This window comes from Haematobia irritans, chromosome 3 (assembly GCF_050003625.1).
Source record: "Haematobia irritans isolate KBUSLIRL chromosome 3, ASM5000362v1, whole genome shotgun sequence".
Classification (NCBI taxonomy): domain Eukaryota; kingdom Metazoa; phylum Arthropoda; class Insecta; order Diptera; family Muscidae; genus Haematobia; species Haematobia irritans.
Genome location: NC_134399.1, coordinates 145,328,208 through 145,342,460, shown reverse-complemented (window position 1 = coordinate 145,342,460; position 14,253 = coordinate 145,328,208). Strand labels below are relative to the sequence as shown.

The window sequence follows — 14,253 nt, the reverse complement described above, 5'->3', positions numbered from 1 at the left end:
ATCAGCCAACCTGTTATCGAATATAAAGTATATATTCTTGATCAGGGAAAAATTCTAGGATGGTACAACCATGTCCGTCTGTCTGTTGGCTACAGACCTCAATAATGGTGCTATCATTCTAAAATTTGGAACAGATTAATTTCTTGTCTGCAAGCAGATCAAGTTCGAACATGGGCTATATAGGTCCGGGTTTGGACCCCTCCGACTTTGAGGTTTTGGCTTCTATGTTAGAATCCGTAGGCTTTATACGATTTCTTTGAAATTGCAAATCTAGAGGACCACAAATAGCTGAGAATATTGTGTGTATCGGTCCATGTTTTGGTACAACTCCCATATAAACCGCCCATCCGTTTTGGGGTCTGGCGCTACTAGAAACTGTTAGAAGTTGGACATGGTACCCACATAGAACGATCTCTAGAAGCCGCAATTTTTATCCGATTTTCCTGAAAATTCATATCTATAGGAATTTTAGAACAACAAATAAGTATGTTCACCGAACTTCTTGAGTTAGGATGTTTCTTAAAATTCACATGAAATTCTCTATATATCCACACTAAAAAAATACTTGGATCCAAAGATCCTTAAGAATTTTGCTATTGATTCCGAGCCAAAAATGCAGCTTCTTTAAAATAAAGAAATTTTTTAGCGACCTATCTAAATCTACGACCAAAAAAATTAAAATTGGGATACAGATCTCATTTATCAAATTTTCATTCTCTTTTCGCGGTTTATTAATAAAGGTACTCACGTACAAACAAATGCCAGTTTAAAAATCCAAATTATAACGGATACTTCAAAGTAAAAAATGATTTCTTAATTAAAAACAAGTACATACGGCCGCAAGTTCGGCCAGGCCGAATCTTATGTACCCACCACCATGGATTGCGTAGAAACTTCTACGAAAGACTGTGATTTAGTCCATACATGGTATATATTAGACAAAAAAGTTATGTATAGTTAAGTCTACAAATAATTACGAATCGATATGGACTTTTTGTATGTAGAGAGCCAGAATTGAAATATGGGGGTCGCTTATATGGGGGCTATATACAATTATGAACTTGATATGGACCAATTTTTGTGTGATTGGGGATCGATTTATCTGAGGGCCATATATAACTATAGACCGATATGGACCTAGTTAGGCATGGTTGTTAACGACCATATACTAGCACAATGTACCAAATTTCAACTCACTCGGATGAAATTTGCTCCTCCAAGAGGTTCCAAAACCAAATCTCGGCATCGGTTTATATGGGGCTATGTACGATTATGGACTGATATGGACCACTTTTGGCATGGTTGTTAAATATCATATACTACCACCACGTACCAAATTTAAAGCAGATCGGATGAATTTCTCCAAAAGGCACCGGAGGTCAAATCTGGGGATCGGTTTATATGGGAGCTATATATAATTATGGACTGATAGGAACCAATTCCTGCATGGTTGTTGGATACCATATACTAACATCACGTACCAAATTTCAACCGAATTGCAAGAATTTTGCTCTTCCAAGGGGCTTTGGAGGTCAAATCTGGGGATCGGTTTATATGGGGCCTATATATAAATATGGACCGATATCGACCAATTTTTGCATGGGAGTTTGAGGCCATATATTAACACCACATACAAAATTTCAACTGAATCAGATGAATTTTGGTCTTCTAAGAGGTTCCGGAGATCAAATCTGGTGATCGGTTTATATGGGGGCTATATATAATTATGAACCGATGTGGACCAATTTTTGCATGGTTGTTAGAGACCATATACTGACACCATGTACCAAATTTCAGCCGGATCGGATGAAATTTGCTTCTCTTAGAAGCCTCGCAAGCCAAATCGGGGGATCGGTTTATATGGGGGCTATATATAATTATGAACCGATGTGGACCAATTTTTGCATGGTTGTTAGAGACCATATACTGACACCATGTACCAAATTTCAGCCGGATCGGATGAAATTTGCTTCTCTTAGGGGCCTCGCAAGCCAAATCGGGGGATCGGTTTATATGGGGGCTATATATAATTATGGACCGATGTGGACCAATTTTTGCATGGTTGTTAGAGACCATATACTAACATCATGTACCAAATTTCAGCCGGATCGGATGAAATTTGCTTCTCTTAGAGGCCTCGCAAGCCAAATTTTGGGGTCCGTTTATATGGGGGCTATACGTAAAAGTGGACCGATATGGCCCATTTGCAATACCATCCGACCTACATCAATAACAACTACTTGTGCCAAGTTTCAAGTCGATAGCTTGTTTCGTTCGGAAGTTAGCGTGATTTCAACAGACGGACGGACGGACGGACGGACGGACATGCTCAGATCGACTCAGAATTTCACCACGACCCAGAATATATATACTTTATGGGGTCTTAGAGCAATATTTCGATGTGTTACAAACGGAATGACAAAGTTAATATACCCCCCATCCTATGGTGGTGGGTATAAAAAAAAAAAACAAAGACGCTAAACCTTCAAAATAAGTCTTAGCCGGTATTTGAAGCGTTTTTATCTTAAATCTAAAGTTTCAATATTTCAGTTAATTTAAGGACAATTTCTTTAAATCAAAAATGTGTTTCTTTATATTTATATAAGAAAAATTGGTCTTAGTTCAAAGACATGGGACTTTAATTCTTAGAGGAATCTATTATATTTAATTCATGGTGGGTGGTTGGTATTTAAGATTAAACCCGGCCGAACTAACGGCTGTACATACTTCTTCAATATATGCAGCAAAATACACTGCGATGCAATATTAAATTTTTTGGACTCCAAAACTTATCCAACTTATCCCAGCCGAAAGTTCTCGATGGGAGGAAAAAATGTAATTCTGCATTTTGCTAGAGGCGTTGTCGTTCGTTTTTATGAACCTCTATAGGTTTTCCTCCAATTCGAATTTGAACACTTTTTTGCAAATTTCTTACATTTTTCACATAGCCATAGCTCGAAAAATGCTGTGAATTTGTTTTTGCAGTCTTTAGCAAAGTTATAGCTCTTGACTTTTCCAACTAAAGTGTTGAATATATTAAGTCGGAAAAAATTCATCTTTATGCTCAAAATCCCAAAAATGTCGAAAAAGTACCACTTTTGCGCTGATTTTTTTTCCGTTTTTCGAGTGCAGCTCTACAAAATTTACTTTTCGACGAGGTCCATAACTATACCCTGCGCCACACTGTGGAACAGGGTATTATAAGTTAGTGCATATGTTTGCCACACCCAGAAGGAGACACATGGTGTCTTTGGCAAAAATGCTCAGGGTGGGCTCCTGAGTCGATCTAGCAATGTCTGACCGTCCGTCTGTCTGTGAACACATTTTTGTGATCAAAGTCTAGGTCGCAATTTAAGTCCAATCGTCTTCAAATTTGGCACATGTTCCTAATTTGGGTCAGAATAGAACCCTATTGATTTTGGAAGAAATCGGTTCCGATTTAGATATAGATCCAATATATATCTTTCGCCCGATATACACTAATATGGACCCAGCAGCCAGAGTTTTATACCGATTTGCTTGACATTTTGTACAAACATAACACTTACGGCCATTTTCATGTAGCTCCGTTAGGCTTTAACTGCCAGTTAACAGAAAGTAAATTGCAAATATCTTCTCTCCGGTTAACTTTAACTGAAAATTTTTCGTCAGTTAAGTTCCTAACTGGCCTATGGAATATAAAGGCAAGATGACAGCTTCGTCCATAATACGGTTTAAAAGTTGGTTAGTTAACGGCACACTAACGGAGCTTTATGAAAATGGGGGTTAGTCGTATAGTCAAGTGTGCACAATGTGATTGAAATCAGTTCAGATTTAGATATAGCTCCCATATATATATTTCGCCCGATATGCACTAATATGGACCCAGCAGCCACAGTTTTGGCCGAATTTGGTTGAAATTTTGCACTAGGAGTACAATTAGTAGTATAGTCAAGTGTGCAAAATTTGATTGAAATCGGTTCAGATTTAGATATAGCTCCCATATAAATCTTTCGCCCGATATGGACTTATATGGCCCTAGAAGCCAGATTTTAGAACGAACTTAGTTGACATTTTGCACTAGGAGTACAATTAGTAGTATAGTCAAGTGTGCAAAATTTTATTGAAATCGGTTCAGATTTAGATATAGCTCCCATATATATCTTTTGCCCGATATGGACTAATATGGTCCTAAAAGCCAGAGTTTTGGCCCAATTTGGTTGAAATTTTGCACAGGGAGTAGAATTAGCATTGTAGCTATGCGTGCCAAATTTGATTGAAATCGGTTCAGATTCAGATATAGCTTCCATATATATTTTTCGCCCGATATGGACTTATGTGGCCCCAGAAGCCAGAGTTTTGGCCCAATTGGGTTGAAATTTTGCACTAGGAGTACAATTAGTGTTAGGGCCTGTACCCAACTCTCCGGCCTTATCCTAGCAACTTCGAATCGTAGCAAATATAATTGCCCGCTGGGATGTGTGATGACTGTATTGTTGATCACCTCGTGGGGGCAAAGCAATTGCTGGAGCTCTTCTCCTTGTATTTGTCACAAGCCTCGTAGGGGCAAATTTATGAATTTATATTTAGGAGCACTAGAGACAGTTAAATACACGTTGGGTTTGTTTAATTCGTTTAGAATAGCACGGTTTTATTTATTTATGATTTTGTTCGAATTCAATTCTATGGCTTAACACTTATTTCTTGAACTATCGTTTGTTTCTTTTGCTTGCCGCTGTCTTAAACTTTCGGTGGTATGTATAATAGTTGCAACGAAATACAATTATACGATATACAAATCGCTGCTTGTTTCGTACGCCGGTACGGTGATTTTTTATCTTTTGGCGTTTCACAATAACCGAATTAAATTATCTTCTTAGTTTTAAGCTCCGCACACTGTAGTTAATTGGTTTTACTTTGACTATCCTTTTTTTCTCTTTACTCTTTTCCTTATGACAGGCGCATGTCATAGGCGCTACGCGCAACGGCGGCAAACAAAGAGTAAGGAGGGCAGCAAGTTCACGCATGTAGGGATGCCAACCATTGTTGTCTCGTACATATAATAGGTCATTCACCCCTACTTACGTGAACATACCGCCCCCCTTGCACCAACTGTGCAAAATCCTACAGATCTATTCGTAAAAACTATATAGATACATTTATAATAATGAGATCAACAAAACTATTTTAATTCAGGTAATAATATAAATTCTATGAGATCTGAACACTTAGTTATGTATATAGCAACTCATGTTGGGATAAAAAAAAATAAAAGATCAATTAAAATAAGATATCAAGCCTAACCAGAGGCAAAAAAAATAAATTATTCTTCAAGCCTAACCAGAGGCATACATAAATTCAAATAATAATGATTCTTCTCATTCTCATTCAAAAAGTTGCAAGCTATAATCCCAGCGCTCTTGGTCTACTTCCATATTCCCAAAAAATGTCAAGCCAAAAATAGTGTTCTGGATATAGGGCAATCCCTTTTCTTTTTCAGGTAGACCGAGGAATATTCGCTGCGCCACATCTTGTCCCAAAACAACGGCACATCTGTTCGATAGGTAAAAAGAACAGTCAGCTACGTCACAGCGGTCGTACATGTCCCAGATTGGCGCTGGTTGCACAGAACGTTGAGGTGTGCAAGGCGATGGACACATTCTGGGCTCTAAAGTGACAGTCAAGGTGCGAACTTCACTGCGACGGTCTGTTAGCACAAACTCCGTAGGCATATCCCACTCTTCTTTGAAACGGAACACTCTTACGTCAAGATTACCCGGATACAAGTAGCTCTTTGGTGCATTGGGGTTGATAAGAACTCGTACCAAGTGGGACACTTCCTTGACCTGTGTACGTCGCATCCACACCAAAGCAGTCATGTCCATCCATTCATATTTCAGTGCATCCGCCGGGTGGAGAAGCGTATGGTGGCCAAACCAACAAATACGACATGGCCCACTCTTGCATTGACCAATTTCGTGGGAGAAGGCGAGACAGTTTTCGCAAACCCGGTTTTGGTGGACATAATTTAACTTTTCGTCGAGAGGCATGGCTAGGAATCTGCGGCACAGCTTTAGCGAATGACGAGTCTCGCAAAGTAGGCAGCGGTAGTCATCGTTGTAGTTAGCCATATCTGTAGAGAGACAGAGATTGTGTTTGGTTAGGTTATGAGGTGACCTGAAGAAGCATGTGTGTGGAAAAGAGGCAGACTGGGAAACTCATATAATTGGAAGGCTAATCAAGGCGAGGTAGTAGCACAAGTTTGTGAATTGGACGTGTTATTGGTCCAGCTGCCGTTTTCAGGTCAACAACTCTAATGTGCCCGTCGGACCCCGGGTACAATTTGATAACTCTTCCGAGACGCCACTCGTTAGGCCCTCCTGCTTCCTGACGCAAAACGACCATATCTCCTAATTTAAGGCTTTCTGAAGGCCGTTGCCACTTATTCCTTTTATTCAATTCTTTGAGATAGTCGGATTTCCACCGACGACAAAAATCCTGTTGGATAATTTTAAGTCTGCGCCAACGATTCAAAAGAGACAGTTTTTCGTTAATTTTTTCAGGCTCAGCAGGAGACAGTAGAGATGAACCAACCAAGAAATGTCCTGGGGTCAATACGGAGAAATCTTCTTGACTATCCGACATTGGAGTAAGCGGCCGTGAATTGAGACAGGATTCAATCGAGGCCAGTATAGTACTAAATTCTTCAAATGTGTGGCGTATTTGACCCGAAATTTTCTTTAAATGGGTCTTACAACTTTTTACGCCGGCCTCCCACAGCCCTCCCATGTGAGGTGCAGAGGCAGGGATGAAATGCCACTCCAACTTTTGGTGGCCATAACGAACAGCTGCTTCAGACTTCAGCTCCGACAAGGACTTTACCAAATTTGCTTTTATTTCTCGGGCAGCTCCCACAAAATTACGACCATTGTCGGAATAAATTTTGTTAGGACAGCCTCGACGTGAGACAAATCGTATTAATGCAGCCATGAAAGCTTGGGTAGATAAATCACTCACAACCTCAAGATGAATGGCCTTCGTCGAGAAACAGACAAAAAGGCATATGTAGCATTTGGAAATGCGGCATCCACGACCAGAGAAATTCTTCAGGTCAAATGGACCCGCAAAGTCCACACCCGTATTTGTAAATGGGCGGCTAAATGTGGTCCGTTCAGGGGGTAGAGCCGCCATAATTTGGCCTTGCATAGCCTTTCGTGCCAGTACGCAATCCTTACAGTTATGAACACAAGATCTGATCAAGTTTTTTGCTCGTAAAATCCAACACTCAAGACGTATTGTCGCTAGCATTAGTTGAGGACCTCCATGCAGAGTCAGTTTATGGATAAAGCGTACGTAAAGTTTGGCAAAACTGCTTTTAGGAGACAGAATTACTGGATGTCGTTCACTGTATGATAGTGACAGAGTGGAACCTAGTCGGCCATTGGCTCGAATGAGTTTATCCTTATCGAGAAACGGGGTAAGAGTTAATAGTGGACTTTTGGAGTCAATGGGCTTATCCTGGGACAAAGAACAGTGTTCTTGAGGAAATTTCATCTTTTGAGACAGAAAAATTAAACGATTTCTCGCAAATGCCAATTCAGTCGATGTTAGACGACAGCTGCTGAACTTTGGCCTCTCCTTAGAGGCAGGACGAGTAGCATGAAAAAATCTAAACATATAGGCGATGACGTGAATCGCCCGAGAGAGGCAAGAAAATCGCTCAAGTATATCCTCGAAATCTGCTGACCTAGCTAAATGAACCTGTGTTGGCTTGGCTTCTAGATTCGTATCAGGAATGGTTGCGTTCGAAGGCCAAAACCGATCCTCTTCTTTTAACCATGGTGGTCCCGACCACCAAAGTGTATGATCCTTCAACTCTGAAGGAGTCGCCCCCCGGGTTGCTAGGTCAGCGGGGTTATCACCAGTGGAAACGTGACGCCAACAGTCTCCGACTTTGTCTTGAATTTTGGCAACTCTATTTGCCACGAAGGTTGTCCAAGTATGTGAAGGTTTCTTCAGCCAAGCGAGGACGATAGTTGAGTCGGACCATAAATAGAGAGGCCTGTCATGAACATTTAATTGAGGCAGAAAAATGTTTATCAATTCTGCTAGAAGTAGAGCTCCACACAACTCTAGCCTGGGCAGAGAAAGTTTTTTAATTGGCGCGACTCTTGATTTTGAGACAAGAATATTAGTGTGAATCTGGCCACAACACTTTACCCTCGCGTACAATACAGCTGCATAAGCAAGCTCCGAGGAGTCACAGAATCCGTGAAATTCAATTTCGCATTCGGGCGAATATCTAACCCAACGTGGGATATTTATTTGATCAATATCGACATATTTTTGTATGAATGACTTCCATTTCATTAGAGACATTGGTTTGAGGAAATCATCCCACTCAATTTCGTCCAGCCATAGCTGTTGCATAAATATCTTCGCGGTAATTATAACCGGAGATAACCAACCCAATGGGTCAAAGAGACGCGCAATCACCGACAAAACTTCCCTTTTAGTAAAAGTTTCTTTGTCTTTTAACTTTTCTGAGACAAAATAAAACATATCAGTTTTGGCGTTCCACCTGATTCCCAATGTTTTCGCCGAGCTTTTCTCATCAAAATCCAGAAAATTTTCACTCAACAGAGTGTCTCGAGGCAAGCCCTTTAAAATTTCTTTACTGTTTGAAGTCCACTTTCGAAGTTCAAACCCACCAGATAAAAGAATCCTTTCTAATTCTTTTCTAGCCCTTAGGCCCTCAGAGACAGAATGTGCGCCGGCAAGCGCGTCATCAATATACATATTGTTCCTTAATATAGTTGACCCTAGTGGAAATCTTTTTTCCTCATCTTCGGCCAATTGGAGCAGAGTGCGTAGGGCCAAATAAGGCGCGCAATTGACGCCAAATGTTACCGTTCTCAACTGGTAATCTTTAATTTCACTATCTGGATCTGATCTATATAAAATCCGTTGGTACGGGGCATGCTTGGGGTTGACAAAGATTTGCCGATACATCTTTGTGATATCCGCGTTAAAAACAAATTTGTACAATCTCCAATTTAAAATTAGGGTCACTATGTCTTTCTGCAAGACTGGCCCAACATATAATAAGTCGTTCAGACTTTTTCCCTTCGCCGAGGGACATGAGGCATTAAATACCACTCTCAATTTGGTGGAAACACTTTCGGGCTTATATACGCCATGATGAGGCAGATAAAAACAAGGTTCAGATTCTCCCTTTGGAAAATCAACAAGTTCCATATGTCCTAGAGACAAATATTCATTGATCACGTCATCATACATAACCTTAATTTCAGGCTTTCGTGTCAGTGATTGTTCATTTCGTAGGAATTGACTTAGAGCCACATATCTGTTTGAATTACTAAGTGCACCCACTTTTGGGTCAGATTTGAATGGCAAGTCGACGGTGTACCTTCCCGTCACATCTCGTTTAACAGTGGAGCGATATATGTCTTCACATATTTTATCTTCTTCAGAAATTCGTGTTTCCTTTGGAAGTTCTTCGATTTCCCAAAATCGAGACAGTTGCTCATCTATTGACACTCTTGTACAATGAGCTACCCGAGACACATTCATCGAAGTCCTATTGTACGTTGGGCCAGTTACGATCCATCCAAAGACCGTTTTCTGTGCCACAAGCGAACCAAGAATGCCGTGTTGTACTCCATTGAGTAAAATTAGTGGATATAAATTTCCTCCTATGAGGATATCCACCGGACCGCTAACATAAAAATGTGGGTCAGCAAAATCTAATTTAGGCAATTGTGAAGCAGAAAAATTATCAAAGGAATGTGTTGGAACATTTCCTGTTACATCTGGGACAACAAGTGCATCTATTTCTAATGAAAAGTTCGGATCAAACACCGAACCGATTGTAAAATATGCCAATTTAGTGCATTTGGTTAAATGCTCGCCGCCTAATCCAGAAATATCGGCAGAAATAGCTTTCGTAGATAATTTAAGTATTCTTCTAAGTCTCTCAGAGACAAATGAATCATCCGCACAAGGATCAATTAGTGCTCGGGCTTTATGAGAAATACCATCTTTAATAACAGTTATCCATGCAGTAGCTAACATCGTTTTATTAGAAACCGTTGTATGATATGCCCTAACGTTCCCTGAAGTTGAAGCTGAGGGCTGTTCCTCTTGAGGCATTGTATTGTTATTAGTCGCTAACTGTGAATTCGATTTACTATTACTTTGATTATTATTTCCTTTTTGGGGAAGATTCGGTCTGTGTAACAGCGTATGATGTTTTAAATTACATTCGGAACACGTTTTCTGACTATGGCATTCTGAAACCATGTGTCCCAAAGACAAACAATTCATACAATATTTGTCCCGTCTTACAATTGAAATTCTATTTTTATAGTTCATACTCATGAACTTGGGACAGGAACGTAAGATGTGATTTCCTTTGCACAAACTGCATTTCTGGGCATTTACTTTTGTGTGATGGACTTTAAAACTTTTAGATTTATCAAAATTATTATACTTTTGCCGCTGAGGCAGAGATGAATTTGAAGTATGTGGGCCATAAATGTCCGATACACTTTCTAACGCATGAAACCTTTCAGTTAGAAACTTATCAAGTTCCTCCCACTTCGGTATTTCAGTCTTTTGAGCAACTGACTGCTCCCACAGAGACAATGTTAACTTTGGCAATTTTGAAGAACATTGATATATAAATATCGGATCCCACGAACCAATGTCGATTTTATATAGTTTGAGAACTGATATCGCATTATTAATTTCGCGTTGCAATTTCTTCAGACCGCTAGAAGATTCTTGCGTACACTGAGGCAGATTAAAAATTGTTCGTAATTGATTGTTAATTACTATGCGTTTATTCTCGTATTGATTACGCAAGTTTTCCCACGCAATTTCAAAACCTTCAGACGTTAATGGGATATGTCTATTTATTTCACGTGCTTCTCCACTCGTTTTTTGGAAAAGGTGGTACAATTTCTCTACAGCGCTCAATTTTTTATTATTCACATATATAGCAGTGAATAAATCCCTAAAACTGGGCCAATTCAAATAGTCGCCATGAAAAATTTCCGTATCACACGGCGGGACAGAAATTGAGCTACCAGTCTTTTGAATTGGGGGGGAAACAGCTTCCTTTATTTTTGACTTAATATCCCCAATGAAAGCCATACATCGAATGTAACTGTTGTGAACTTCAACTTTTTTCTTTCGTAAAGTTACTTTGTCTTTCTTTTCACAAGCTGGGTCATTGATACATTTTCTATAAAAATCCTTCCACTCATTATACATGCTTTGCAGCTCTTGTTGTTCTGCCTCTATCGACATTTCATTGTATTGCAATTCCTCAGATTGTTTTAAGTTTTGTTCATAGGCCGTGACCTCATCGCACAAAATGATATATTCTTCCAACAGCCCCATCTTTGATTGAGACAGATATACGAATAAAAATCCTTTCCCTTTGAGAAAGATAAATATTGCACAGCTGTGTGATGAGACAGCAAAAAATCCACAAATTTTCCGAATAAGAATTCTCTTAGCTCAATATACCGATTTTTAAATCAAATCAGTGCAAAAGAATCTCACGAAATTAAAAGGAACAAATTTATTTGATAATAAATCAGCGCAATATCTCCTATGCAATAACGAATTCTTGCTAATACAATTCCAAATAGTTCACCAAAGTACGAGGCAGTTTTATTAATTATATTGGAATGTATTTGGTAGTATTTAAATTGTCAAAGTGCGACAAGAAAATGTAGATTTAAACTCGTGATTAAATGCAAAGTTTTGTAACCCAACAAAATGTATGGCGATATGGGGAAATTATTGCAAAAAAAAATTGAAAAATGTTGCATTCGATGTTGTTTTAGCCCACTGTGCTCATGAGACATTCGAGTCAGTGACCTATGGATATATGTTTTATCTATTATCCCGATAATTTAGGTATTTCTTCACGCTTATACTTCAGATAATTAAATATCAATATTCTCAACTTGAGACTGGCGTTCCCACTGTATATTAATAATTCAGCGCATTCAAATATTTCCGCAAAGATACATTTAAATTACACCAAATTTTCAAAATTATTCGGCCAAATAATTTTCTAATCCGTCAGATGTGGTGAAAATAATTAATATTTATATAATTGTTTACCATTAATTAAATATTTGTACGGCCGTTGTAAAAAATTTCTTTTAGTGTATTTCATCATTCACAACAGAAAAATTTTCAAATTTGAGACAATTGAGCCCACTGTACGCAATTTCCAATTTTTTGAAAGTATGTTACTTTCCCTTGAGACAGAATACTTCTTTTTTATGTTCTCGCTACTGCGGTGCCAAATGATCAAGTATGCACAATAATAATTGTCAAACGTCAATACCAAATGTGCAAAACAAATCCCAGTAATGCTTTGCTACACCACAGTGTTACATATCCAACAACATTGAAACAGTCGAAAAAATTAAATTAAAACAATTTTTGCGTAAAGCCTTTTTGAGACAGTTAATGTTCCCTTGAGACAATAAATAGAGTGATTCGCCGACCTGTACTCCATACAAGTGTGCGTACTCCTGTATGTAATGAACTTTATGTAATTATATTTCTCACAAAACGGACCCAAATTCGTTTTGTTAGTCGGCCAAGAGACAGAGAAAATATTTTAAATATATGCACGTATGTACTTTATGCATAAGCAAATATAGCAACTCGCTGACTTGTCCTTTGACAAGTGTGCTAATAATATTTTCTTGTTTAAGAGACAACAATTTAATTCGACATTCGACTTGGTTTCACTTCACTGTGCTACGGCAAACATTTCTTTCCAACCATCGAACATTCCACTATGAGTGGAATACACAAATCTCATTTGACTGATCTCTATGACTCTCTTTGCATTCCAAAATGCAAATCATAGGCAAACGAAGAGACATAAACAAAGTATGAAAACAACCACCAAATTTTGCAACAGCCGAAAACGTCACCAAAACATCCCGGTTGGGAACAAAAACAAAATCACTGGCTGTGCCTTTATACGTCTTTGTGCGTGTGTGAAGCAGAAAAAAATGTCGTTTGCCCTTGAAATGAAATGACCTGCATCAACAAAGAATGCACATGAAGCAGCCACAAAATATAACTGTATTTATTTACAAAATATTCTAGAACATTTGAGAATATTTTTTTATGTTTCTTTTCTTATTGGACTATGCCAAAAATTTTGAGGCAGCGTATGCAACAACAATTATGTGACTTTCCATAGGGGCAGCAACAGGGGCAATATAAATTCTTTTCCACACTCCAAAAAAAAAATTATATTTGTACGTACCTCTGTAATCCGAATTGCTTTGGCCTGGTTATTAAAATTTTTTCCAAATTTACTGACCGTAGGTTCGTCAAAACCGAGAAGGACCATATGTTAGGGCCTGTACCCAACTCTCCGGCCTTATCCTAGCAACTTCGAATCGTAGCAAATATAATTGCCCGCTGGGATGTGTGATGACTGTATTGTTGATCACCTCGTGGGGGCAAAGCAATTGCTGGAGCTCTTCTCCTTGTATTTGTCACAAGCCTCGTAGGGGCAAATTTATGAATTTATATTTAGGAGCACTAGAGACAGTTAAATACACGTTGGGTTTGTTTAATTCGTTTAGAATAGCACGGTTTTATTTATTTATGATTTTGTTCGAATTCAATTCTATGGCTTAACACTTATTTCTTGAACTATCGTTTGTTTCTTTTGCTTGCCGCTGTCTTAAACTTTCGGTGGTATGTATAATAGTTGCAACGAAATACAATTATACGATATACAAATCGCTGCTTGTTTCGTACGCCGGTACGGTGATTTTTTATCTTTTGGCGTTTCACAATAACCGAATTAAATTATCTTCTTAGTTTTAAGCTCCGCACACTGTAGTTAATTGGTTTTACTTTGACTATCCTTTTTTTCTCTTTACTCTTTTCCTTATGACAGGCGCATGTCATAGGCGCTACGCGCAACGGCGGCAAACAAAGAGTAAGGAGGGCAGCAAGTTCACGCATGTAGGGATGCCAACCATTGTTGTCTCGTACATATAATAGGTCATTCACCCCTACTTACGTGAACAATTAGTAATATAGTCATGTGTGCCAAATTTGATTGAAATCGGTTCAGATATAGATATAGCTCCCATATATATGTTTTTCTAATTTCGACAAAAATGGTCACAATACCAACATTTTCCCTGTTAAATCACCACTGCTTAGTCGAAAAGTTGTTAAAATGACTCT

General features: G+C 38.7%; 2 protein-coding genes across 2 annotated transcripts in view; one reads left to right on the top strand and one right to left on the bottom strand.

The window, feature by feature from the left end:
* Positions 1-14,253, top strand: part of LOC142229863 (uncharacterized) — a 362,803-nt gene that overhangs the window by 208,993 nt on the left and 139,557 nt on the right. The gene's annotated exons all lie outside the window — the stretch shown is intronic.
* Positions 4,727-13,507, bottom strand: LOC142230144 (uncharacterized). Its single transcript, XM_075300776.1, has 2 exons — positions 13,313-13,507; positions 4,727-6,112 (listed from the first exon to the last, which is right to left on the bottom strand). The coding sequence occupies exon 2, from the start codon at positions 6,108-6,110 to the stop codon at positions 5,364-5,366; it is 747 nt and encodes a 248-aa protein (XP_075156891.1). The 5' UTR covers positions 6,111-6,112; positions 13,313-13,507; the 3' UTR covers positions 4,727-5,363.

What these genes read in the sequence shown, in the direction of transcription:
- LOC142230144 (XM_075300776.1), bottom strand. Translation starts at nt 6,110, where the DNA reads ATGGCTAACTACAACGATGACTACCGCTGCCTACTTTGCGAGACTCGT.